General features: G+C 41.5%; 2 protein-coding genes across 7 annotated transcripts in view; one reads left to right on the forward strand and one right to left on the reverse strand.

Moving 5' to 3' along the window:
• The window catches only part of LOC129720854 (kinesin-like protein KIF13A), a 56,975-nt gene extending 34,513 nt beyond the window's left edge, over nt 1-22,462 (forward strand). For 2 of the 4 annotated variants that reach the window (XM_055672690.1, XM_055672692.1), the window contains exons 5-15: nt 11,513-14,900; nt 14,967-15,112; nt 15,707-15,754; nt 16,155-16,242; nt 16,363-16,452; nt 16,782-16,844; nt 16,994-17,434; nt 17,495-17,971; nt 18,032-18,165; nt 18,220-18,400; nt 18,462-22,462. In XM_055672690.1, coding sequence (XP_055528665.1) covers nt 11,513-14,900; nt 14,967-15,112; nt 15,707-15,754; nt 16,155-16,242; nt 16,363-16,452; nt 16,782-16,844; nt 16,994-17,434; nt 17,495-17,971; nt 18,032-18,165; nt 18,220-18,400; nt 18,462-18,517 — 5,112 coding nt within the window. In that variant the 3' untranslated portion in view covers nt 18,518-22,462. The remainder of the gene's footprint in view (nt 1-11,512; nt 14,901-14,966; nt 15,113-15,706; nt 15,755-16,154; nt 16,243-16,362; nt 16,453-16,781; nt 16,845-16,993; nt 17,435-17,494; nt 17,972-18,031; nt 18,166-18,219; nt 18,401-18,461) is intronic. The other 2 variants (XM_055672694.1, XM_055672693.1) reach the window with 2 other exon arrangements.
• On the reverse strand, nt 22,081-23,455 carry LOC129720855 (uncharacterized). 3 transcript variants are annotated; one of them, XM_055672696.1, is made up of 4 exons: nt 23,336-23,455; nt 23,145-23,275; nt 22,939-23,020; nt 22,081-22,883 (listed from the first exon to the last, which is right to left on the reverse strand). In XM_055672696.1, the coding sequence occupies exons 2-4, from the start codon at nt 23,172-23,174 to the stop codon at nt 22,528-22,530; spliced, it is 468 nt and encodes a 155-aa protein (XP_055528671.1). In that variant the 5' UTR covers nt 23,175-23,275; nt 23,336-23,455; the 3' UTR covers nt 22,081-22,527. The 3 variants fall into 3 exon arrangements, with proteins under 3 accessions (XP_055528671.1, XP_055528672.1, XP_055528670.1); XM_055672697.1 differs by having other exon boundaries at nt 23,145-23,272; nt 23,336-23,425; XM_055672695.1 differs by having other exon boundaries at nt 23,145-23,441.
• Nucleotides 23,456-27,415: the final 3,960 nt, after the last annotated feature.

Consider the following 27,415-nt stretch of genomic DNA (forward strand, 5'->3'; position numbering starts at 1 on the left):
TTCAAAATGTTGTCTGAGGTCGATTTGTGGCTTCGGTGCATCATAACAATCCCGAAAATACCCATATCAGGTGATATTTGGTCATTTCCCGCTGTTTTTCAGAAACCGGAAGTCGCCATCTTGGATTTCAAAATTGCATTAGGAGAGAATTTTTGGCCTCTGAGCGTCAATCTGGTTGAAGAAACACTCATATTGAGTGGTATTTGATCATTTTCGGCTGTTTTCCAGACACCGGAAGTAGCCATCTTACAATTCAAAATGTTGTCTGTGGTCGATTTGTGGCTTCAGTGCGTCAAAACAATTCCGGAAATACCCATATTAGGTGGTATTTGGTCATTTGCTGCTGTTTTTCGGAAACCGGAAGTCGCCATCTTGGATTTCATAATGGCATTTGAGAACAATTTCTGGTCTCCGTGCGTCAATCTGGTTGAAGAAACGCTCACATTGAGTGGTATTTGATCATTTTCGGCTGTTTTACAGACACCGGAAGTTGCCATCTTACAATTCAAAATGTTGTCTGAGGTCGATTTGTGGCTACAGTCCATCATAACAATCCTGGAAAATATTGGGTGTTATTTGGTCATTTGCCGCTGTTTTTCAGAAACCGGAAGTCGCCATCTTGGATTTCAGAATGGCATTAGAAGACAATTTTTGACCTCTGAGCGTCAATCTGGTTAAAGAAACATTCATACTGGGTGGTATTCGGTCATTTTCGGCTGTTTTCCAGACACCGGAAGTCGCCATCTTACAATTCGAAGTAGTTTTAGCACAAAACACACTTGTTTTACGTTGAGATAGGGTAACCGCTCCTATATTCATCTCATTACGCCTTTTTGATCAATTTATCGTCAAATTTTACCATATTTTCAACGTTAAACTTTCAGCCGCTTGAGAAAATCGAGAAGCAAATATATTTAATATAATTTAATATAATTAAGGGGACGATATGTGTTTGCTGAAATAGAAGTAAAATATAACGATTTATGCTCTATTTTGGTAATGTATCATGTATCGAACAGTTAATCATAAAGCTTGATCCGTTTAATATTCGGTCGCACAAAATGGGAGATACCTTCTTCAAAAAAACATGTAAAAAAGATCTTGAGATATCATTTTTCAGCAAATTTACAGACCTTCAAATGAAAAATAAACACAAAAATATTCGTCTGAGTTTCGGGTGAATTCACGCACTTTTCATTTTATACCGCTCATCATCTTCTGCACAGTGGAACTGTCAACTCACATGTAGACATAAAGACATATGTAAAAATGGATTTTCAGCTCCCAGGACGAAAATTCTATATGTCCAAGCGCAAGGGTGATGTTGCTAAACGGTTTTAATTCATATTTGCTGACAAGTTCGCTCGGAAGCTGAAGGTTTTATCAGCATGATATCTCATGAGATTTATCAGCATGAGTTTTGGACGAAAATATGCCCGGTTTTGTGCGACCAAATATTAAATGGATCAAGCTTCAATCTCTTTTTCATGGACAACATGTTAATGTTTTGATATTTATTGAAATTCGCTTTTGGGGATCTGGTGCACGCGTAAATAATCCGAAATTCCATGAGTTTCTTCTATAATGGATGTATCGAAAAACACAGCAGAATCTAGAAGTATTTGTTAGGTTGACACTATTTGGAATATACGAAGAGGGGCATATATTCTAAGACATGCTTTTAAAATACGCCATGATAGGGGTGTGTGAGTGACGTTCGACTAGTCTTTTGAAATCTTCAATTACCGGACGGTTTAAGACCTCAGACTTGATGAGAATACGCGGAGATAGATTCCACATGCGATCTTTTTGCCGGAAGAACCCTAACTAAAACCTTCAAAATCATCGTATTGGTCGACTGCATGCATGCACCCCATGGCGATACGCAAACAACAATATTGTATCCGTTCCAGTTCGATCAAATGTGTGTTTGCTGCGGAGCGGAAGAAGAAACACCTGCACTGAATTACAGACCACCACCACACGAAGTTTAGCTTTAAGATTAACGTTTGTTATGCCTTTATACAATGAATGGGTTTGAAGTTTAAGACAAAAGCACATATTCCGAATTTAAAGAACGATCTAAGTGTTCGAAATTTTAATCGAAGCCGAAATTTAAATCCTCAGTACAAAAAAAAAGAGGAAACTCATTTTTGCCATTATTTAATAAAAGCATAGTGCTTGATTTGATGCAGAAGATAAGGTAAACCAGAAAATCTTTAACTTTTTATCTGGGATAATAATCGTCTGGCGCTAGTTTTCCGCCACATTTGAACTCGAAATCCATCGGATAGCAATAGCAGTAAATCGTTCGATCGAATAGACGTTGTCCGTTCGATTCACGAGATGGAACGAAATAGTGTAATAAACGTCAAGTTTTGTTCACTCAGCAAGTCGCACCGTAGAAGAAGACTGTTCCAACTCAAGGTTGAATTGGACATGGAACAAAAATAAATTCGTTCGCGGATTTTGTCGGCCATCAGCATGATAAATAACAAAAACAAGTCTTCTTCAAACTGACATGATTTAAATTTCGTTGAGTCCTCCAGATTGAAACGATATTTAAAATTTTAGCCACCGCTATAGACACTAATACGGTGCTTGGCTAACTATAACCAAATCAAACCACATTGTACAAAACATTATTGCAGTAGCACCCGGTACTAACCTAATACATGTCGAGCACCACCGGCAAGCCGAGTTAAGCTAGAGAAATGCATCACACTGTTTTGATTTATTGGTTGCAACACTAAGCCAACCGCTCTTTGCTATGCTAGCCCATACACCTACGGCCAGCCCACACAATGCGCTACGATGTAATATTGTGGCGGAAAGTCGCCCCTATATATGGTAATTTCTTCACCCAGACTCTAGCAGCGGGCTTTCTCGCGGAGGAAAATCCAGAACGAACGCCGCACATGTTGCGTGACGAGTGCGCGCCACAAAGATTTTGGTGCACAGCGAGATACTCTGCCTATTTGCAGTGTTGTTTCTAGGGTCTCCGCGCTCACCAACCTTGACTACTTTGCGGTCTGCTTTCTGGTGGAGCCACGCTACCGGTGATGGTTGAGAGTAGAGGTGACAGAAAGATGCTGTGATCTTGGGCGCGTGGGTGGACGGATGCCTCGAGCTAAAGGTGCTTACATACGTGTATATTCCTTCTCAGGTTACGACGGAAAATGACACAATAATGACCTGGTGGTTTACACTTCATGTTTATGATAGTGGTAGGCAAGCTAGGTAACCTTTGCTTGCAAAGAAAAAAACCAGCTCGGAATTGGAAGCGGTAGGTTTGTTCCGGATAGATTATCGTGGTAGTCGCCTTCAGTTCTAGCTGCAAACAAATATAGCGGACCGCTCAAAAGGTTACCTGTTAGTTATCTGCGGTTCCGTTATAATTTAAAACTCATAAGTATTCTTCTCGCATAGCGCACTACATAACAGATATACATATATGCATACCTACTTGCTCACTTACTGCCTCGATTGGTGTAATAAGTCTGTAAGTATACCGCAAAGGAACTGCCGTGCAAATCGATGGCGGAAAGCCTTGAACCTTCCTTTTCCACTGCCGTCGTCGGTCGTTAGTGTGTTGTTTATTCCCACAAGCATCTGGTTGAGCGTTATCAGGATAGGCAGACAGGCGTCGCTTGTGTTACAAAATGCGTTTGACGTCCCAGCCGCCCCGGGTTGGGATTGTAATGCATGCCTAATGTAGTCAAACGAGGTGAAGAGTACTGGGTTGTTGAATTTTCCGCATGTAATAACCCTTGCGGAGTAATGCTAGGTGAAAAACATTACGAGAACAACCGCATAAAAATACAGCAGTGTCACTATTGTCTTGAAAAGTACTTACTTGGCTGTGGTCCACTTTTAGCTTTTCACATGAGAATCGTTTCAGAAATCATTTCAATAGCAATTTACTCGAGGATAGAGCAAGTTTTGTAGTGAAATACTTGTATTATTCATATGTTTTAGCCTCAATTGATGCTCGCTGGAGTTTTGCATGACTTGTAAACTACCTATTATTATAAAAGTTTTTCCTTCAAGATAAAACACATATAAAAGAACGAATTTTGGACGCCAACATAAGTTGTTTTTATTCTTTCGGGATTTTTTGTTCTCTTCACTAACCTCAATGAGCCATTAAAAAGTTACGCCAATTGTGATTTGTGATTATGATATGTCTTCTCGTTCCACAAGGTGAATTATTTCTACTTTTTTCAAGCGGAATCATCTCCAGTTAATTCCAGTTAATATCACCTGGCTAAACAGAATTTTTTCAAAACTATTTTCATGGAAAAAAAACTAAAAAAAATGAATAATCGTCCCGTAGAACTAAATTTATTCAATTGTCATCACATTTTCAGGGTGAAACAAATAAAGTTAGTGTTACCATCATTGACTTATTTTTATCGCCTTTATATCTGAATATCCGCACTTTGGCTTTAACCCCGACCTTATGGTTTTGGACGACTTCGGAAACGCCAAATGTCTGCATATTTACCCATGCTTTCTTCATTTCCTCGAGTGTCTTCAGTACTTTAAGATGTTTCAGAAGATGATCCTTCATATTAGCCCAGAATTTTTCGATTGGGTGCGGTTCCGGTGTATTTGGGGGGTTAAGAACTTTCGGCACGAAATCGACGTTATTCGCTTTGTACCACTCCAGCACGTGCTTCGTGTAGTGGCATGATTAATGCCAAATACGACCAGATGATCATTTGACTGTAGTGAGCCTTCAGGAAAAGGAGAAATCGTTTTAAAAGACATTCTTTCAAATATACCTGTCCATTCATGGTGCTGGAGGTAATGAAGGGTGTACTCCGCTTTTCGCAGGAACAAATTGCTTGCCAAATCAGCAACTTCTTGACGAACTTAAATATTTTCTGCGTTCAGAGGTTCATTGGAACATGGAATCTGTGCCCATCACGCAGCAATCGATTTGGGGGGGGGGGGGGTTGGTTGGCTTCGCAAGCCTATCGAATTTGTTCAAATAACTGGTCTTTATTTTGTACCTCTGCGCTATCGATTCTTTGCTTTACGAACTCCCAACGGTTCTCTATCGATCCATAACTTCATTGATTCATGATGTAAAGATCATCATCGGGGATAACAACGTCAGGTTGGCCAGAAGGAGGAGTATAGTCCGGTGATTGGACGTTTCACACCAACTGACGAATGAAAACGGCCTCAGCTTAATCGACTTTGCCACCTCCAGGAACATACCAGCTTCTTCCAGCATAGCATCTACCATAGATTCACCTGCAAATCACCAAATGAAGAGAAACACAAGTCGACCACGTTTTGAAACGTGGTCAGCACTTCTTGGGCATTATCGGCGTCAGAGCACATCGAGGCGCTAACACTGCCACGGTATAATCTCGCACGTCGCAGCAAGTACGTATCATTGCTCGAAGCTGCGCCGCCAGAAAAGGGTGTGCCTGAAGAAACCCCTCTAGAGGATCGCTGGAACGCCGTTAAAACAGCTAGCAGCAGTGCTGCGGAGAAAGTCCTGGGACGCGTGCATCCGAATCGACGTAACGAGTGGTTTGACGAAGAATGCCGGAAGATCTTGGACGAGAAAAACGCAGCGTGAGCAACAATGCTGCGCAGAGCCTCCCGTCGGAATGTGAAGCGATATAGACTGAATCGGAGGCAGCAAGTTTAACTCTTCAAGGAAAAAAGCGCCGCCAGGGAGAGGAGAAATGCGAAGAACACACGAAGCACTAAAATCTTACCAAAAGCTCAGCGCAACCCGCAGAGGCTTTGTCCCACGGGCCGAAATGTTTTAGGGATAAGGTTGACGAATGTTCGTGAGGTAATCGATAGGTGGAAGTAGCGCTACGATGAATACCCAAATGGCGTGCAAGCAGGAGACCACTACAGGAGCCGAGGAGACGTGGTCGGTGCAACGAACGACGAAAATTAATAAGAAGATTATAACAATGGGCCCCGACAAAATGGCCAGCACGCTGCATCGGCTGATCGTCGAGATCTGGGAGACAGAACAGCTACCGGAGGAGTGGAAGAAATACAAGAATGGGGTGACAAACTAGACTGCGATTACTATCGAGCGATCGCAGTCCCGAATGCCTCCTACAAACTTTTTGCCCAGGTCATCTTCTAACGCCTGTCACTGTTAGCCAGCAGATTTGTAGGAAGTTACCAGGCCGGCTTCATGGAAGGACGGTCTACGAAAGACCTAATTTTAACACTGCGGCAGATCCTCCAAAAGTGGCGCAAGTTTAGAGTCCCACCACACATCATCTTTTCGTCGATTTAAAAGCCGCATACGACACAATAAACCGACAAGAGCTATGGAAAATTCTACATGAAAACAACTTTTCGGGGAAGTTGACAAGACGAATTGAGGCTAAGATGGATAATGTGAAGTGTTGTTCGAGTCCCACAGGGGGCTTCCACAAGGTGATACCGTCGCGCTAAAGCGTGTTATGAAACGGGCAGGGTTTAACATACTGGGCACGATTTTCAACAGATCAGGTCAATTTATTCGCTTTGTGGATGACGTGGATATTGTCGGTAAAAAATTTGAGACGCTGGTCCAAGCACGCCAGTACACGGTTAGGTAATACGGTAATGATCGATGGGGATGAGTTTGAGGCAGTAGGATAAACCATGAACTTGCGCGCCTCTTCGGCGAACCCAGTATTCAGAAAGTGGCTAAAGCCGAAAGAATACGCTGGGCAGAGCATGTAGCAGGAATACCGGATGGCTCCTCGCAAAATTCTATTCTCTTCAAATCTGGTATGAACAAAAAGTTGAGGGGCGCAAAGAGCGAAATGGGTGGAGCAGATTGAGTACGATCTGTAGAGCACCGGTTGCCTGCGGAATGGGGGCGGGGGCAGGCGGCCATGTACCGAGTAAATTGGCGGAACTACGTTATGCAGGCCATGTCTTTGGACGTTTGGCCATTTAAGTAAGTAATTTCGTGGATCCGATGAAATGGACCTCTGGTGGTTTTGAAGCCGCGAGGTTGCAGAGTCCGTTTTAACAAGCGGGTAATCGTGGGTTCGAATCTTAGTAGAATCCAGGCCATTCGATATCAACGAACTTAACCATGGCTTCTTCTCAGGCTCTTCACTAATCCTTCATTTACTTTGAATTCTACAAAACCTCGAAAAATACTTACTTTACTTTTACGGCGACAGACCGATTATCGATCCAATGCCGAATCCAGAATACGTCGCCATGTCACTCGGTCTTGGGCTGCTATCCTCCAACCTCCCCTAACACCTATTTCGCGGGTATCCTTGTCGACAGCAAGCATCCAACGTGTGCCGACAATCCTGACGCATGATGTAGAGCCTTCAAGAGTGGCTCGTATCAGCCTAATTAGTTTTGTTGGGAAGCCCTGTTCGAGCATAATTCGCCATAACTCATTTCTCTAAAGTCAATGAACAGATGGTGCGTCTGCAAGTTGAATTCTTGAAATTTATCGAGGATCTGTCGCAGGGTGAACATTTGGTCCGTAGTGGAGCGTCACCCACACGAAAACCACATTGGTAATCGCCAACAAAGGTCTCCGACAACGGCCTCAGTCTATGGAACATAATACTGGAGATAATTTTGTGAACGATGTTGAGAAGGGTTATGCCCCGACAAATACTATAGTCCTGGCGGTGGCCTTTCTTGCTGATCGGACATATGAGACCTTCCAACCAGTCCGAGGGCGATTCTTCATTGGACCATACTCTTAGCATGATCCGGTGTAAAGCACGATACAGCTGTTCGCTCCCGACTTTAAAAAGTTCGGCCGGAATGCCGTCCTTACCAGCTGCCTTGTAGTTCCACAAAATTGTTCAACATTTTATCCATCAACCAACATATTGGTTATTGTTATCCATCATGTGGTTATGCTGTTATTATCGTTTGAAATCTGATGCAACATTTGCCAGTTTTATTTCCAATTATATACATAATGCATACCACTATAGAAAACAAAGAAGTAGTCCCACGTCAAAATGGATTGGACCAAGGCTATTAGCAGAGAAACATTCATGGACCACTTAATCATCTCTGCCATGTTCTACAGTCTTTTGACAGTACCGTAGAGCTAATCGCTTTCTGACCGGTCGGCGTTGCGACAAATTCCGTCGCTTCCAAAAATATTGGACTTAAACTCATCCCTGATCAGAACCGTACCCCGTCTACGGATTCCAGCCAATGGGATTGAGCGAACAAACATCTTTTTTTCTGGTTTTTCAATAAAATTAGAGTTTCTGTTTCGCAGGACGTCGAGAGAAAAATCCGGCTTCAATGGCACGTCTTTTGATTGTCCGGCAGCAATTCTTTTTGTGCTTTGAAAAATGATTTTGCAGGGCCTTTTTTATGCATCTGTTGATCAAAGAGTCCTCCCTAGAGGCGGTAGAATGAGGTCTTCCTCCGTTGTGGTCGACTGCTATCGTTCTAGTTGTCCGATATTTGAAGGATAACCTTAACATGGTCGATATTTTTGTTGTGACATTCTATGCACATAATCACGATTATTTTTTTTCTTAATTCTAATTCGAGGCTATCGGGAGCCATTTTTCGTTTGACAATGCAAGTGATACAAAATATAAGATTCCCTGAGATCAGCATACTTAAATGACGTAGCATTCATGCGGGGAGGGGGGTATCATCGTGTTGTGACAAGCAGGGACAAGGAAGGAAGGGGTGTTGGATTAAAATCGATACCGCTGTATTTTTGCAAGACCGTTTTTTTAAAGACAAAATATGCACTAAAAATAACTAAAACATTGCATAAAGCTATGCAGCGAAAGTCAGCGAAATATTTTTATGTGTGACATCCTGAAAACTCCTGCTAGCACATAAAAACGTTTTGAAAACAAAAATCGTTGCTAATACGTGGCTTTTAGCAGCGAATTATATTACAGCAAGATACTGGGTTGTTTTCAAAGATGATCAGTGCAGCGATTTGTATTGCGAATACGTGAAGATTTTCTTTTTTTTTTTCAAAAATCCTTCATAGCAGACATTATTACAGAACGAAGTTAACGTCATATGATATGCTGTCACAAGTGTATGAGTGATAAATAAATTGGAAGGAGGAGAGGGGTGTTTATATCATGTTTTATATCATTGAACGATTTTTTTTTCAATTCCGAATGCAAATGTTTTTTTTTCTCAATTTTTGTCTGATATTTTTTTCTATATTCAACAAAAAAACAGACCTCGATCAGCTGACTTTTATCATCGAGCCAATTCCTAAATTGTGGCTATTTTTCGCTCCACATCAAGGCTTACACTGTGACTTTCTTCAAGCGAATTTGATTATAAGGATATCCGTGAAATCGGTGTACTTTGAAAACGAAATCGGCAGATGTTTTATAATATTTAACACTAATTTAGTAGGCTATTTGTTTTAATAGACTCCAAGGCAACGTACGAACAAAGTTGAACAAAATATATTTTTGTAGGTTAAACTAAGTAATCGTCGTTTCTCAACCGAACTGATTAGGTGGATATTAGGTTGATTTCTTAACCCTTTATAAGGCAGTGACAACTATATTGCCACCAACAAAAAAAAAATTTTTTTGTAGCACCAAGAATATTGTTTATAAATTTTGCTTAAACACAGCCTTCCAAGGATATATTACAATACTCCAAGTTTTCTCAAACTGCTAGAAGTGTGCAATGTTAATTTGGGAATAATGTTTACATTTTGTTTACGTTTTACTGAAACTGTGTCGGTTCCTAGAGCGATTCCCACGGCCTTATAAAGAGTTAAAACATCGACATCTCCGGAATAAATTATTCTTCTGGACATATGATATTCTGATGCGGAGTCTTAGAATTTGCGCATGTAATCAAGCCGTTTTACTTTGGAGTACAATTTCAAAGCAAACGGCAGCTGCTTTATTTGAAGGTGTGCTTTATGGATATTTTGAAATTATTTTGAAAAAAGTCTTGATTTTTTTATTTTTCATTAATATATACATGCAATGATACTGAATAACCTCAATTTATAGCGCACGGATTATTTTCTTAAGGTATCCTCGTATTGCATCAGCTGGCATCGAAAATAATTATTCAAACAAAAGAGAGTAAATGCAGGCAAGATGAGGCTACGGAGATGCAGTAAAACTAATAACAGTGATAAATTGCGCCCCAGTTTGCCTTGAGATAGTTCCGCTTGATAATTACCCAACATCTTATAGTTGGGCAGATTATCATACATCATGACATATTTTTCAGTTATTATCCGCCATGAATTATTCTCAAAATTAATTATATAGTAATTTTCCAGCGTATTACTTTGTTTTGATAATAAGCAGAAATAAAAACCGCTCTCTCGTAAAAAAAAACTCGTTGAAATTTCTGGACGACAGCAATCAATCGATTTCAAACTCAAATTCCAATATATTCCTCCTGAATTATGTACTACAAGCGCATTTGGCAGAAACGCCCAATAACAATTTTGGTTTTCCACAACATTACTTACATTTGCCTAGTCGTACTGCTTCCGATGCGGTCGGGAAAGTTGTACCAACTAAAACATAGAAAAAAAAGAAAACAATCTCGTAATGGCAACCGAGACAGTTTTCTTGCCGAACAACAATCACTTTTCCAGGCAACGCTTGGGGTGAAGGAACTCCAAACGGCAAACTCTTGCCAAAAACTTTTCTGCCGACCAAACCACGGCGGAACCCAACGGGAGACGACCCAATTCTCAAGTCAGAACACTCGCATGTCATGAATACAGATAAAGTAATTTATTGTCCGCCCAGTATAAGTACGTAAAAGCTCGACCACAGTGGCACCGGATCCCGGAAGTCAGTCTCAAACTCTACCGAGCTCGTACTAGCCATAGTTACAAGGTAACTTTCTGAGCAAACAGACAGCATGACATTCGCGATAACCCTGTTCCCAGCTCAAGCTTCCAGCGGAAGATGCCACTCTGTTAGCTTTTTAATGAAGCTGTTCGTGCTCGTAAATAATGACACTAAATTCGCTCGCAGTAGCTTTTTATATGCCTATATCGACATGGGCTCTAACTTCCTTAGCAGCACTACCGTTCTAATACACCAGTTTGTGGTCCGAAAGTGGAAAGAAAATAAAAACAAGTCAAACGACTCTCAGGAGATTCTCACTTCATCCATTGTGTCCTTCCTGTCGGAGACCGGTGCAGAAATTGCTGCATGGTTAAGCTCATATGTATGTACGGTTAGCTTTTGCGGAACGTGGATTACGTTGGGCTATTCATTAAATGGATTGTGTGTTATGAATTTGCGGCTGTTGCGTGTTTACCGCAGTAGTGATTCCTTCGGGATTGTCACAGTATACGTTTGCGAAACGTATTAGTTAGAAGTAGGGACATAATTATATTGGATTTGTGTCATGACACCATGCTATTTATTATTGCTGGTTTATTAACACCATTTTTTCTGATCGTCCCAAATCTATTGTTTATGGCCTCCGGGCAGTTGATTAGGGGGAAGCGTGATTTGATCTGATTCATTAATTAATTTTTGTTGTATCTTTTCAGGACATCGACAACTTGATGGCCGAGGGTAACAAATCACGAACGGTAGCAGCGACTAATATGAACTCCGAATCGTCCCGTTCGCACGCAGTTTTCACGGTGGTCCTCACGCAGACTCTCATCGATACACTGTCCGGGGTGACGGGTGAGAAGGTGTCCCGTGTATCGCTGGTAGATCTGGCCGGTAGTGAGCGAGCAGTGAAAACCGGTGCCGTCGGAGAACGTCTCAAGGAGGGCTCGAACATTAACAAAAGTTTGACCACCCTGGGCCTGGTTATTTCGAAGCTAGCCGATCAGACCAGTGGGAGCAAAAACAGAGATAAATTTGTTCCGTATCGAGATTCGGTACTAACGTGGCTGTTAAAGGATAATCTTGGTGGTAATTCTAAGACGGTGATGTTGGCTACCCTTTCCCCGGCGGCGGATAATTACGAGGAAACTTTGTCCACTCTCAGGTACGCTGATAGAGCTAAGCGAATCGTCAATCATGCCGTGGTTAATGAAGATCCTAACGCACGAATTATTCGCGAGTTGAGGAAAGAGGTGGAGACTCTTCGGGAGATGTTGAAGCATGCTACGGGTGGAAGTATTGGCGACATGAAACGAGTTGATATTCATGACAAGTTGGCCGAAAGTGAGAACCTTATGAAACAAATTTCGCAAACATGGGAAGAAAAGCTCGAGAAGACCGAACAGATTCAAAGCGAGCGCCAACAGGCATTGGAAAAAATGGGAATTAGTGTGCAGGACAGTGGCATCAAGGTGGAAAAGAACAAGTATTATTTGGTAAACCTGAACGCTGACCCATCGATGAATGAGCTGCTTGTGTACTATTTGAAGGACGTTACCTTAATCGGTGGTGTATGTAACGACACCAGCAAACAGCCCGACATACAACTGCTGGGGCTGGGCATTCAACCGGAACACTGCATTATTTCGATTGAAGACGGTGAGCTGTTTATGAAACCAATTGAAGGTGCCCGTTGCTGTGTGAATGGTTCGGTGGTCTCCGAAAAAACTCTCCTGAACCATGGCGATCGCATCGTATGGGGAAACCATCATTTCTTCCGAGTGAACTGTCCAAAGTCCAGCATTAGCAACAACAACATGTCCTCAGAACCTCAAACACCTGCTCAACACATGGACTACTACTACGCTCAAGAGGAACTGATGCAGAACGAGTTCAGCAATAATCCCATCCAAGCGGCTATCTCGCGCCTAGAAAAACAGCACGAGGAAGACAAGCAGGTTGCTCTGGAAAAACAACGGATCGAGTATGAGAAGCAATTTCAGCAACTGCGAAACATATTGTCCCCGACCACTCCGTACGCTCCGTATGCCCCATATGATCCATTCCGTCTGAGCAAACTCCCTCCAAATACGCCAACCGCTCAACTCCGTGTAGAAAAGTGGGCACAGGAGCGGGACGAAATGTTCAAACGATCTCTGGGACAGTTGAAAGCCGACATTGTTCGAGCGAATGCATTTGTTCAGGAAGCGAACGTTCTTGCCGAAGAAATGAGCAAGCAAACAAAATTCAGTGTCACTCTACAGATTCCTCCAGCTAATTTGAGCCCAAATCGCAAACCGGGTGCTTTCGTCAGCGAGCCAGCAATTCTGGTCCGCCGGATGAACTCTGGCAGCCAAATTTGGAGCATGGAACAGCTGGAAAACAAACTCATCGATATGCGTGATATGTATCAGGAATATCAGGCCAACGATTACACCGTCTTGGATGAAAACAAGAACAAATCGGATCCCTTCTATGAATCCCAGGAAAATCACAACCTAATCGGAGTAGCCAACATCTTTCTGGAGGTGCTACTCCACGACGTAACACTGGATTATCATACTCCGATTATCAGCCAGCAGGGAGAAGTAGCTGGACGATTGCAGTTGGAAATAAGTCGAGTCGCCGGTCAGTTCCCTCAGGATCGTATCAACGAGTCTGCGTCGGAAAGTTCCCACAGCAGCCACGAAGATGACGATATGTGTGACACACCCTCCAATCAGGTAACCTGCCGAATCAGTATCAAGCAGGCCTCGGGGCTGCCGCTATACTTGTCCAACTTTGTGTTCTGCCAATATTCGTTCTGGAATCATGATGTGGCAGTCGTTCCAGCGACCAATCAAGAAGTAGCTGCACACAATCAGAACAGTACATTCAAATTCGACCACGAAGCTGATTATATAGTAGCGGTGAACGAAGAATTTCTGGAGCACTGCACTGATGGAGCGTTGTCAATTGAGGTTTGGGGTCATCGATCGGTTGGTTTCTCGCGAGCCAAAGATTGGGAAGTAGAACAGCAGCAGGCCAAAGCTCGTTCCCTGGCCGACCGGTGGGCGGAGCTCTCCCGGAAAATTGAGCTCTGGGTAGAAATTCACGAACTGAATGATAATGGCGATTGGGCTCCGGTCGATGTGCAATGTTCGAAAGATATGTTAACCGGCGGTGTCTATCAGCTTCGTCAGGGATTTCAACGGCGCATTCTAGTTCGTGTTAAACCAGTTCAGAATTCCGGAACATTACCCATCATATGTCAGTCGATCATTAACGTTTCGGTAGGATGCGTGACGGTTCGCTCTAAACTCCAAAAGCCAATGGATTCATACCAGGAGGAAGATCTAACTGTTCTGCGGGATAAATGGAGTGAAGCTTTGGGTCGTCGTCGGCAGTATTTGGATCAGCAGATACAAAAATTGATCAACAAGGACGACAAAACCGAGCAAGAAAAGGAACGCGAGCAAAGTCTCGTTAACCAATGGGTCTCCCTTACAGAGGAACGTAACGCCGTGCTTGTGCCAGCTCCTGGTTCGGGAATACCTGGTGCTCCCGCTTCATGGGATCCACCTCTAGGAATGGAGCCGCATGTACCTGTCCTATTTTTGGATCTTAACGCCGATGATTTATCGACGCAGAGTGTCAACGATGAAGTCCCGATTGCTGGAATAAATTCCATACTGCCGAAGGAACATGGAAACAAGTTCTATAGTTTGCAAATGATACAACACTTGGAGAAAGACATATGCGCAGTTTGCAGCTGGGACTCGTCGATACATGATAGTCCCTCACTGAACCGAATGACAGAAGCAAACGAACGAGTTTACTTGATTTTGAAGACAACTGTACGGCTGTCCCATCCAGCACCGATGGATCTGGTACTACGGAAACGGCTTGCATTGAACATCTACAAACGGCAGAGCTTCACCGATCGACTAAAGAAACTGCGTATCGTTCGTGCGGATTGCAGTTCTCTTCAATCTGGTGTTACGTATGAGGTTGTGTCTAACATTCCCAAGGCATCAGAAGAGTTGGAAGATCGTGAGTCGTTGGCGCAAATTGCTGCCACCGGTGAGGATGTTTCCGCCAGTGATGGAGAGACATACATTGGTAAGTTGACATGATTTATTTTATTTTTTAAATCGTATTCATGTTTTTCGTTTCTTTTAATTCAAGAAAAATATACCAAAGGAGTGTCAGCAGTGGAGAGCATTCTTACGCTGGACCGCTTGCGACAAAGTGTGGCTGTTAAAGAACTGGAACAGGTGCGGGGCCCGACGCTGTCGATGCGTAAAACCGCCAGTGTGCCGAACTTCTCGCAGGTACAGTATAACCTCCCGCAAACCATCTCCACCGCATCCCATTTTTTCTCTTCTGTTCGCTTACAACAGCATCGTCGTTGCCGATGTCGTCTTTGCTGTCGTCAACGAGACAACTTGCTTCAAATTGTCAAAGTTTTTATCACTGACACGGTTTTCGTCCTTCCTTCTTTCCTCCTAGCGAAATGTTTATATTCCTCTCACTGTACATTTTTTAACCATGTTTGGAACACAACGTTCACTTGGTTTCTTTCTTTTTTATACACCTTTTTGATGACACCTGTTTTTTATTGTGAACCTCGAAACAGCACCACTTTTACTTTGATTACTGATTTCCCCGTACGAGAATTCTTCCGTTTCTCCACCAACCCTCCAAAATTTGCGAACTTGTATTGATATTGCTCTCTGTTTACCATCGTTTGTGCATACGCTTTCACACTTTGGACATATATCTCTCTCTTTATGCATATTTATCTGCACGCTGCTAAAACCATTGTCAATCTAATGAAAAAAAAATCAAAATTTGAATCCACTTTCCCGATAAATTAAAAATCAATCACGCCTAAATGAATTATCCAAAAAAAAAAAACGTTAAAGGTCGTAAAAGATACCCGGGAGCACTGCGGCCTCACTACTTCGATGACCGTAAGTATAGTAGATGTTGCTTACTACACTCTGTTCCTCTTGTTCTTCGATTCACTGCTCTCTCAATTGCGTTTCTCTCTTGCGTTGTTTTCGTGTATATGTAAGTTTGTTCGGCCACTTTCCACGAGGGCGGACTTATTTTCCTCACGCAACCATCTCGTGTTGCGTGGTATTTTGATTTGATTTTTACTTGTGTCTTCTTTCGTTTTGCTGCCGAAACAAACTTGATTATTTACTTGATCACCAGAATCGATTGTCGATTGGTCAGATTTTGCTTAGCGTTAACATGTCATTAGTTCGATAAGTTTGTACATTGATATATTCGATCTACACATGCACAACACTGATGGATGAAGTTCTAACCGTTACTTTTTCACTCTAATTAATTTTTTCCTTGCAGATGAGATTCTTTGATGCTTCGCTTGAGTCTCTGATGGGCATTGGGCGCTCTGAGTCATACGCTGATTTAAAAGTAGGATTGAATTCAGGTAGGTTTTGATTTGCTTGATCATCAATAACCATTCGTCTCCATCGATTGCAACTTTTGGTGGGGTCGCATGGTTTATCGTACCGTGAATGTGATTGTTAATTTTCCTTTCGTTCTTTAGCTCAAAGCACTCGTGAAACAACTGTGAACCGACAGAAGCTGAAGAGCCCTAGTACCAGTGGAGAGGACACGAACAGCTCTTACGGGCTAGGTAAGTGTTGCTCTACTTGTCGGAAAGTCCCGATCCGATTGCTAGAAGTCCCTGTGTCTAAGTGCTTCTAAACACAACGAATTCCAGCCCAATCTCCTCAGATGTAACCATATACATATTATTAACAATGATAGCTCGTGAGATGTAAGTTTGTGTTGTCTAATAGGCATATTTGTACACACATAAACAACACCAGATGTTGTGTCTTTCCGTTACGAGCCAGGGAAACAGCAAGCAACAAACGAAACCAAGCGAATCCTTACTAATCATGTCCTGAATAATTGTCTTGTATTCTTTCTCTATTCCACTAACACTTTCACGGAATGCAGCTCGTCCCACATTCCTTAATCTTAACTTAAATTTGAACTCCCTGAGATTACAGCCAACCAAGCGTACGTAGAAAGCGTGTTATGCATATCTCTTTGTGTTTTTGTTTTTTAGATCAAATGTCGATATTTCGAGAATAATATTCTTTTGTTCGGATTTATCAAAGTGGTTTGCGTACATTTTAATAACCTTCTGTTTTTCTGTTTCTGCACAGCCTCCCCAGCGGCTAGTAAACTAGCGCAACGGATGACCACACTCCACGAGGAACCGTTGATTAAACAAATCTGCTACGAGGAAGAAGGTGAAGACCGTTTCAGCGAACCAGAGTACTCCGATTACGATTATTACGAGCCACCGAAGAAGTCCAACCTGTCCAAGATGAAGGCTTCCCATACGGTGGAATCGTTCATCGATATCGACAAGCGACCACGCGCGGAGTTAAGTGGAAAATTTGTATCCCAAGCGGCCGACCGGACGGGTAAAACTGGATCGGCTCCGACCAGTGGCAGCGGAAAGAGCCAAAACGTAGCCGCCGGAACGCCGAGCATGAGCTCGTCCACCTCCAGTGGCTATGGGTCGCAAGCGGTGTCCTGCAGTAACCTCACGAATGACGACACCTACTCTATCCGGTCGCTGAGCGCTGGGGAAAGTCCCGGTAAGTGATAATTTGTGATGCGAATAACCATGGGCGAACGATATACTTACCACCTTCCAGAAACCATGTCACCATCCAACATGCGAAACGAGCACACTCCTCCGAGCGCCGTCAGCAAAGCTTCGGACTACTACAGCAGTACGCCGGCAGCGGAAAGCCAACAGTTCAATACCGGCGCGGTTAGTACGGAATTTCCTAAACGAGTCAATCCTTTCTTGAAGAACATGACCAGCTTTGACGAGATGAACGGCAACCGCAGTGATGTGATGGATGAGCACCACGCGCTGCTGTTCAACAATAATGCAAAACGTTCCAGCGAACCGGCCATACTGTCGCACAGTGTGGGTTTGATTGATGAGGAAAATGAGGATGTGGACCGCGAAGAGATTCACAACGATAGCAATCAGCTGCGGAGCTCCGCTGACCAGGAAGATGGACTGGTTGACCAGAACCGTGAGAGAACTGCTGTTTCGGCGGATAGTCATGAGGACACAGTAGACGAAGAGAATAATTCTCGGATGATGAATGATTCGGATGGTTAGATGAGTTTGTTTGTTTGATGACTTTGAGAAGAGTTAATTGTTTGTTTCTTTATAGTGATGGAGAGCAGCTTCGCGACGGCAAGCAAACTAGATAACATCCCTGATTGGGTATTGGTTGGAGAGTCGGTACAGATTCGGCCATATAACACGAGTGGTGTGATAGCGTTTATTGGTGGAACACATTTTCAGGTGAGTTGGAATTTTTTTTTCTCAAGTAGGAGGCTCAACGTTGGTTAATTCTAGGGTGGAACATGGATTGGGGTAGAGCTCGATACACCTACGGGAAAGAATGACGGTACGGTGCAAGGAATACAGTACTTCAGCTGTAAGCCAAAGCACGGGATCTTCGTTCGTGTGGACAAACTCATTCTAGATAAACGCGGACGGGCAATACGAGAAATAAAGAAAGCAGAAAAAATGAAAGGTAGGTTCGAATAATTTCCTTAATTTGTCGATGCGTAGCTAATGTGATGATGCTCTTTTAGCGGAACTGGCCAACCAGAAGGGCAAACCGGTTAGCGCAAATGGGCCACGAAAATGATACGGATTCAATCGGGGTCTCGGCACCACCATAACGACCAGCGGTTCCTGTTCCGCGGCGATGGCGTCGAGACCTTTGCCGAGGAAACGCTTCGTACCGAAATCTGCTTCTATGGCTGCGTTCGGTCGGAGCAAGTAAAGTATGTAGTCGATAGTTGATGGCTAACGCACGTAGAACATCCAGCTCATCCAAAAAAAAGTACCAGCATGCGGAGATTCGCTTCAAAATCTCCGAGATAGTACCTTGTTTTATTTTGTGATTATGTTTACAAAGTGATATATAGAAAAAAAAAAAAACACGCAACACTCAAAGCGGTAAGTATGCCAACGCTAACCTATTTCTGAGCAATGGAAAGGATAATAATTCTGTGTTGGATTGTTATTATTTATACAATCTTATGGTGTGTAACAGTAAACAAACACTGGCTTCTTCTTGGCACAGAAAAACAAAAACAAAATTAATACCTAAAACATAAACTTATCGAGTAAGTGTTTGCAAGTATATTCTAGATAGACGACAGGTCAGAGAAGACAATGTTACGATCCAAAATGATATAAAAAAATCAACCAGTTCTGTCCAAAATCATTTGAAGATACAAAGCTCTCACGATATAATTATTACCATCTATTGTATACATAAAATGAAACCACAGTCAAAGCGAGTGTGCCGGTCTTAGACTTTCAGCGGGGTCAATATTATATAAACTATATTATGTACTGCTAAGAGAAGAAAACTTCGTAGCCAAAATTAGACGAGCGGGGAAAATACGAACCGGGGTTCAAAACTTGAGATAAGCATTATAAATATTTATATTTATACACGCATATTTAAACCAGAAACAAGTATGTTAAATGACAACTTTTATTCTAATCCTTTGCTAACAAGCAGCATTTTCAATCTCTTTCGTCTGTACATCTTTACAAAAGAGCAAAACTTTTACTAACAACCAAACACAAGTACAGAAAGCAGTCGGAAGCGGCCGTTTATTTCCCCTCCTCTTGTTGAATGAAAACTAACTTCTGAGACGGAGAACGCAAGATTAAAGAAGAAGAAAAAACACTCGCCCCTGAGACAAACGAAGACATGAAAACACTGTGCTAATCCTAGAATAGCAGAATAATCCAAAACCTAGAAACCAAGAATAAAGTGTATAGGCGCAGAAGCAGCTTGTCGTCGGACGAAATTAGAAGATTATATGTAGGGCACCCCAAAACTAGAAGCTAATACCCTGAACGCTATTCGATGTGATGTAAAAATGTCCACACAGAGCAATTTTTGGGAGAAAAAAAAACCAAAAGAAATCATTGATTCCATCCCTTTATTTGTTTTTGATTCTGCTTTACATCGAAATTGAATTATTTGCTGTGCGATTTTCCAATTTGGAAATCCATCTGACTAAAACGATTAGACCATAAGTTACATGGAAGAAAAAAAAAAAACAAAATATCATTAGCTGATAGGTACTGTAAATTATTTGTCCCCTCCATTTTTCGGTAGTGAATGTTAAAACAAGTTTTCGAAGTGTTGTTTTTATTCTACCAGTGATGGGAAGGAAAGTTATTAACTATGTGGCAGCCGAGATTAGAGTGAGAGACATTAAAAAAAAAAACAAAAAAACGTAACAGCATTAGAACGATCACGTCCATTTTCCCTTGAAACTATTCGAATCGGAAACAAAAGAAAAAATAACGTAAATATTCTTCAAATTTCTCAGTGTTTTATAGACAGTAAAAATGTAAAACCTATCGGGGCAGTAGCTTAGAAGAACACAGATCCGAAGGGTAGTTGAGCTGTTTACTACGTGTTGAGCGTTGAATAGAGCAAGCAATGGCAAACTATTGCATAGTGATATAGGATACCGTTTAGAAAGCGTAGATTTCGGCGGACGCACCCCGAGTATTGAGCAATGCTAAATTACTTAAAATTCATTCCAAGTTTTGACTGCGCGGAGCAATATCTTCTAAACTTCTGGCGAATAGTTGGAGGATGCGCGTAGCCCTGTCCACTAAAGTCGAAAACCCGACCCAAACAATTTTAGACGCTTGGCTGGCTGAACGGGCAGGAAAAAGGCTGTGACGAGCAACAGAATCCTACCCGTTCTTCACAATGACAATTCCTCTTCGAGAAGAAAAAAAATCTCATGCTGTGTACCACTTACAAAGCCTGCTGTGACTGCTACGCCTAAGTGCGTACCGGTTGTTAGCGCGAGTCGAACAAACAAACCACAAATACCGCTTCTGTTTATTACCAATGCAACTCATTCGCGCGCGCTACCTTTTGCTTTCTGTATGGCTACCAACTCGAAAGGCCTACTTAGGTTCCACGCTTCAGCGGTTTGCGAGCGGGATGCCATAAGTAACGATGCCTGGTACGAATATATCTGCTGCTTGCTTACTCGAAGAGGAGGATTCATTGTGGAGTTGGCCAGCAGCGAACAGAAATAGCTATGAGAACTCCTTCAACTTAAATCCAGATATCAAACAAGCAGCGAGCAATAGCATTTTACGTAAAACTATTGCAATTAACTAAAACTGATTGATCTCTCATATTGCTTGTATTCGAATAGAAGGCTAAGTCAGAGCGCGGCTTAACGATCTGCGTGTTGTTGTTAGCGAAGAAGTTTTTCAAGTTCCATTTGGTAAGTTAGAACAGGAGGCTTTTAGCATAGTAGGAAGAAGCGTACACCCGAGTGGGTCCCGTAAACGTAGTAGTGGAGCAGTCATTTTGTGGGTTTTGAAGATTTTGTCTAGAACTGGAATCAGCGCTAGAGTCTAGTTTAGAGTGTAACTTTTCGCTAAATCTGTGTCCTATCGGTGTGTCACAATCCATAGCCAAAACAGAATGGTCAGCCCCGGCTGATCCAGCTGCAGTATGTTTCAGTCTCGTCATTTTACAGTACGGTAGACGGGGGAAAAGTGCAATAGAACAACGACTTTTTGCTTTGTTTCTTGCAATTGTTTATTTTTTTGCACCGATGGCAGTCGTTCCCTACTTTGTTTATCAATATCAAGCATAACCTACGATGGGCGTTTCAGTTTATCCATCATGTTTCATACACCCTACACAAAACACGTGATATCATTGTAAATCAAAATTAGAGCTTAAGTTGCAAATATCTTTAACTAAGAAGAAAGACTTTATTGAAAAAAATGATACATTTTCAGTTTTTTTTGTCTGATGTGATTTAGTTTTATAAGCATTATTATATTCATTCTATAATAGTGATTATTTTAATGAAAGAGCTTATTTGTATGATCTAAAATCAAACGGATTTTAGTTTTCGGTTAGCAAACGGAGCAACCGATAACGGCACAATATTATTCCAAAATGAAACATTTCACCTTGAGCTTAGATATTTAGATTTTACCCCCTTCTTTCCATACACGTTTTGGTGCTCCATTATACACTATCATTACTATACTTTCATTCATCGTCTGTGTCGTAGCGGCGCACATGTTTCACTGTATTCCTTCGGTTCTAAATTCACACCAAATAAGCCCTGAGATAGAATAAAATGAGCTCTACTTAAATGCTTCACGCCACGCCAGCAGTAAGCCACAATAAGCTAGAGGCGGCACTCCAATCTGAACTATCATCATGTCTGTCATGCGCTACTTAGACGATAACCACATCTATAATAGACATAAGAAGCCAAGTAAGGCAAGCAGTCTATCGCGCTATCATAGTTAAGCTGCAAATTATGCTGATTTAAGCAAAAAAAAAAGTATGGGCATAGGAAAAACGAGGATAAAAAACAGATTAATTCTAGTCAAAAAAAAAGAATAGAAAATGGGAAAATTAAAAAAAAAAGAATGGAAACAAACGAAAGACGAGGACAACCGATTCTATGATTGCAGCAGACACTAAAATCAATAACAATATACAGAATCAGAGAAAGATAAAACAGAAATATATTAATACTACTTATTCTGTAATTTAAACAAAGCTTCCAGAGAGTGGATGTAATATTTCTAAAACGGAACCCGAAAAGTTCTTTAATTTGAGTTTTTTTAAACAACTTTACTTCTACTACAGTGAGCCTCTGGCTCCATTTCCTTATTGCGCTTGTTTCGAGAGAGTGGCTTCTCAGTCAGGGGTTTAATTGTGTTCGTCATCCGATACAACAATACCGTTGAGCTGGGATCACAGAAACCGAACACAATGCTGCTGGGACATGAAACTTCTTTATTGGACTCACCCAGAACCATTTGGTAGCGTTCTACGTCATCCATTGGGAGGTCTTCGAAAGAAGCCATCGGAATGTAAATGTCTGTTGCCGACGAAGGATCCTTTTGTTTGCGCGCTGTGAGGTAGATCACGTCCAGTTCCTGCGAGTAATGATACTGGACATCCCAGAGGCAACGCTCTAGGGAAATAAGGGATGTGAGTATGCTATTGATAACATGCAAAAGTTACTGTACCTTCACAAAGATGTAGATAGAGCCGGTATGCTGTTGCACAGTGGGTTTCCCTGCTACAACCAAGGCGACGCATATCCTGAAGCTGTGGAATTATCGAAAATAACAGCTTAGAATTACATTCGAAGGCTTTCCGTGTCGGGCGTTACAATCCTATATACTATTGATCTTTATCTAGAATTATCAAAATAGGAAGAGAAAATACTTGCGATGTTGAATGTTGGTACGCCAGGTTCCATCCCGGATCTAAACGGTTCCGGAGAATCCGGTGGATGCTAATATTAGTAACTGGCGTTTAGTTCGTTTTGGTAAACTCGTTAGGCTCCTTCATTTTCAACTACTAAAAGAGATACACTTAAGTATTCGGAATATACACGCTTTTAAAGTGGTTGTTATTCACAGCTTTCGAGAAGCGAGTTGTACTATTCCAGTAACATTTTGTTTTCATAGAGACATTAGATCAACTTTCGATGTATAACCTATAAAAAACTTAAAGAACGGCTAACAGCTGTTGTGAATGACAGTTCTGCATTAGAGCCGTTACACATAAAAATTGCATCCAAACTTGCGTACAATATTCTTTGCACGGAGGAAAATAGCTTCAGAACAATGTAAAAATATGTCACGTTTACTTCAAGTGTTTTTGCACTTGATTAAACAATTCAAGCCACTTTGCAAATTAAAGTGATTTAGTGTTGATTTCTTAACCTTCCAGTTAGTCTCGAGGTACGATGTTGGCCTAAGAAGCCAGTCGTCGTAGGTTCAAGTTTCGGCTCGGGACAACTGTCCATATAAATTCTAAAAAAATTGCATGGACCCCCCCCCAAAGCTGTCCACGTGGTATGTGGATGGCCCCTTATAGTAATTAATATTAAATCTTAGGTAGAAAAATATTAATGAAACGTATCTTATTTTTAGCCATCCACATGTTAATTAAATTGAAAATTTAGAATAAAATAAAACAAAAAAAAAAAAGAAAACATAAAAAATCTTTTAAATATATTGTGATTGTCAAAATAACTGACATTCCGTACCTCAAGCATAAAGATCAAATATGTACATAACAATCAAAAGTTAGGTAATTTTCTGTTGATTTCACCGTTTCTTTGTAATGATATATTTCGAAAGATTTTCTTTACACTTTGAATTGTTTGGTAAGTAGTGTTAATTCAACGGCAAATAACTTTCTAATCTAATCATAATAAATTCCTCTTTCACTAGATTGACTCCAGTGTAGGACAATTTTATTCTTAAAAGTTACATTTTGAAGCATTTACGCACTTTCTACATATTTGAGAATAACAGTTATTTCAAATCAGAAGCTCTTGATTACTGGTGCCTATTACGGGAGTCACTTCACGGTGAAATCAGAGTGAAGTGAATACAGTCCTATTACGGGACTCACGTAAGTAAGAAAAAATGAGTGTCACATCACTGAAGTGGAAACGAAAATGCGACGTTTCGCGTGGAATTATTTCTCGACCATTCTCAACGGTGATAGAGAGTTGATGATTCCCCGAAGGTGGAGAAAATCTACTGATAATATGTATTGGATTTATTTTTTAGTAACAAGGTGAATATCTTTTGACGTAGGACTACGTCTATCGTGAATTTGAAAATCTATTAATTCAACCAGGGGAGTGTGGTCAGGTTTTGAGCACTTATATTTCAGTCATTTGTTATCAGGCTTTCGAGGTTTTAGCATCAATCAGAATTTTTTTTACGGTTAAACTTGTGGTGCAAAAACAACCTATTGTTTGAGATATACTATTGAAAAATTGGTAAATAACATCGATTTAGACAATCATACCGAGCAGCCAATCACTACCTCTCTTCCTAAGCACTGACTTTGTAAACGATTTGTTGTTGTTAGTCACTTTCTGTTTTCGAATATGGCAGAGTGGAGATACCAATATAAATAAAGTTTCATTCATATATTTTATTTATATTTATTATTGTTCAAAGCGCTACAATGTCTCAGCAAAAAAATGCACTGTTAGAAAAAAAATATAGAAAAACACCGTAGTCCTACATCATGCGGTCGTGTCTTCAATACCACCCTCCTACTATTTTTTTTAAATCGGCTCTGGGACTTACAAATTTTTGAGCTGCGGCCAATGGTGAGGGAAAAAACTGACCTTCGAATGTCGTTCGAAATTTTCAACTCAATCGGACTTAGGGAAATAGCTCCTTTAAGCAGTCAAAGTTTCACTTTTTCGACTGATGACGACCAGCACAATTGTCGATATCGAAATTTTTTTGATGCCAGGTGTCTTAGAAATGTATGTTATCTCGGAAAATATTGGGAGACCTACTCCCGATTCCATCTAAAGTGCTGTGACAACAATTAGTTGCGTGAAGTGAAATTGTGAATAGAACAAGTGAAAGGAGAATGTTTCCCAGCTCAAAAATTTCTGTAATAAGCACCGTTTTCTCACTGTTCTCCATTCTGGAGGACAACAACAACAACAGTACTGCTGTTGCTGCTGCAAAGAAACATAAAAAATACTACATTAAAGGGACTGTGGACTCCTGTGAACGACCGGATTACTGCAGCCGATGTAAAACGGGCACACATTTCCTGGCGAGTAGACAATGCCCAATTTACGCGCGAGAACAGGCAATCCAAAGGATTAAAATAGACGAGAGGCTGTCATATCCGGCTGCCAAGAAAATATATGATCAACAGTTTCATCAGCAGTAGTAGCAGCAGCAGCAGCAACTGCAACAACAGCACCATCAAGAGAGATGGCACCCGTAGTAAGAACAAGCACAGAACCAGTAGTACTGGTAGAAACAGCAGCTGCAGTGGTCCGAACTACGCGATTGTGGCACAAAAAGCTGCTCGTACCACCACAACCAGCAACAACGAGGAGAACCAGCTCAAGCTCAAGAGCGATCTAGAGGGTGCACTTGCAACCATCGAGAAACTGTATGCCACGATTCGTGATATGGAGAAGAAAAAACCAACGGCGGCGGGCTGGCAGAGTTCAACCGTCTTCAAATTTGATAACGTTGTTTTCACACCAGATGAAATGGTGCGCAAACTCATTGGTATGGTAGACTGCTTGAAGGAATCGTTGGATAAAAAAGATCGTCAAATAGAGCAGCTAACTAGGCAGCTGCAGCTGGGTGTAGGAAACAAAACCACCGGTGGTGGTGATGGATTTGTTGGAAGGCCTTTTCTCTCCCCATGATAACATGGGGGAGGATATTTTTATACGGTATTGATGACACATAGTAGAACTCCAATAACAATGTTCGGCATTTGAGGTTCAGTTTAAGAGATATTTTTACAAGTTTCTGTGACTTCCTGTGCGGCGGGAAATACCATTAACCGGTGTTAAGCTGCCTAGTCAAAAAAAAAAAACCCTAGTGCCTAGTCAACAAAAAAAAATCACAAGAAGGTTGTATGCAAAGCCACGACCGCAAGGTTGAACGAGAATACTTTTACAAGAAAGATAACCCGGCTGCTTGCGTGTCAGTTGGCAGTATTGTAATTTCTTTTTGTCTGATATTTTGAATGAAGTTCATTGAATATTTTTAAATTTTGTACAAATGAGACGTTGAAGTGCTGCCGAATTGTAATATGCACATTTAATACGACATCATTAAACGGGAACGGAACAAAGGCTACGGTTATGAAGAACGCGAATGCCGGCGTGATGCGATTCGCCTTACCGTGGTGAAATGTACAGCTCTTTTTAAGGCGAAGTAGAGCTATACATTTCAACAGATTTCGTCTTGCCGAATCGCATCGCGCCGTTATTTGCGTTCTGCATGACCGTAGCCAAACACTAAGCGACCCAAACACGCAATAATAATCAGAGTATGCATGTAGATGAAGATAATTAACGTTGGATTATAGCGCAAAACGAGAAAATGTTAACTCTTCAAATAATCATTTGTGTTCTTCAAATTTCAGTTGTTCAATTTAATATCCGATAAAATGTTTGTTTATTATCTGATGAAGCTCTTATATAGGCCAAATGATGCATTCCCAATTTACTAGGTCCATAACTCTGCCGACCGTGCTTGGGAAAGCGCGGTATAACGACCAATCAGAGGTCGAATTTTGTGTTTTGACAAGGCTTAATCGACTAACAGGGCAGTTAATTATTCAATGTCGGTTATGCTGATCGCAGCCTTTGCGCTGCCCCTACAGTGGGGGGTTTACTAAATAAAGTGAAAGTAAAAATTAGACAACTACAACAGAATTTGATTGCATCCCGCACAGAATGTCTGCTTGTGTTGATGCCAGAAAACTATTAACCTTTAATTATTTTTTTATTTGCCTTGAAAAAAGCATGTTGCGGTTCAAAATCGGTTGCGTATTACAACCTTTGAGCTGCCCTAACATTGGGGGAATTAAGATACACGGACAACATGCACTGTGGGAGCTATTTCACATTCAGTAAATTGGACGGGTGCGACATATTTGAATTGCTAGGATGCAACACAGAATGCTTGCTTTCGTTGA

This window comes from Wyeomyia smithii, chromosome 2, assembly GCF_029784165.1.
Source record: "Wyeomyia smithii strain HCP4-BCI-WySm-NY-G18 chromosome 2, ASM2978416v1, whole genome shotgun sequence".
Taxonomy (NCBI): domain Eukaryota; kingdom Metazoa; phylum Arthropoda; class Insecta; order Diptera; family Culicidae; genus Wyeomyia; species Wyeomyia smithii.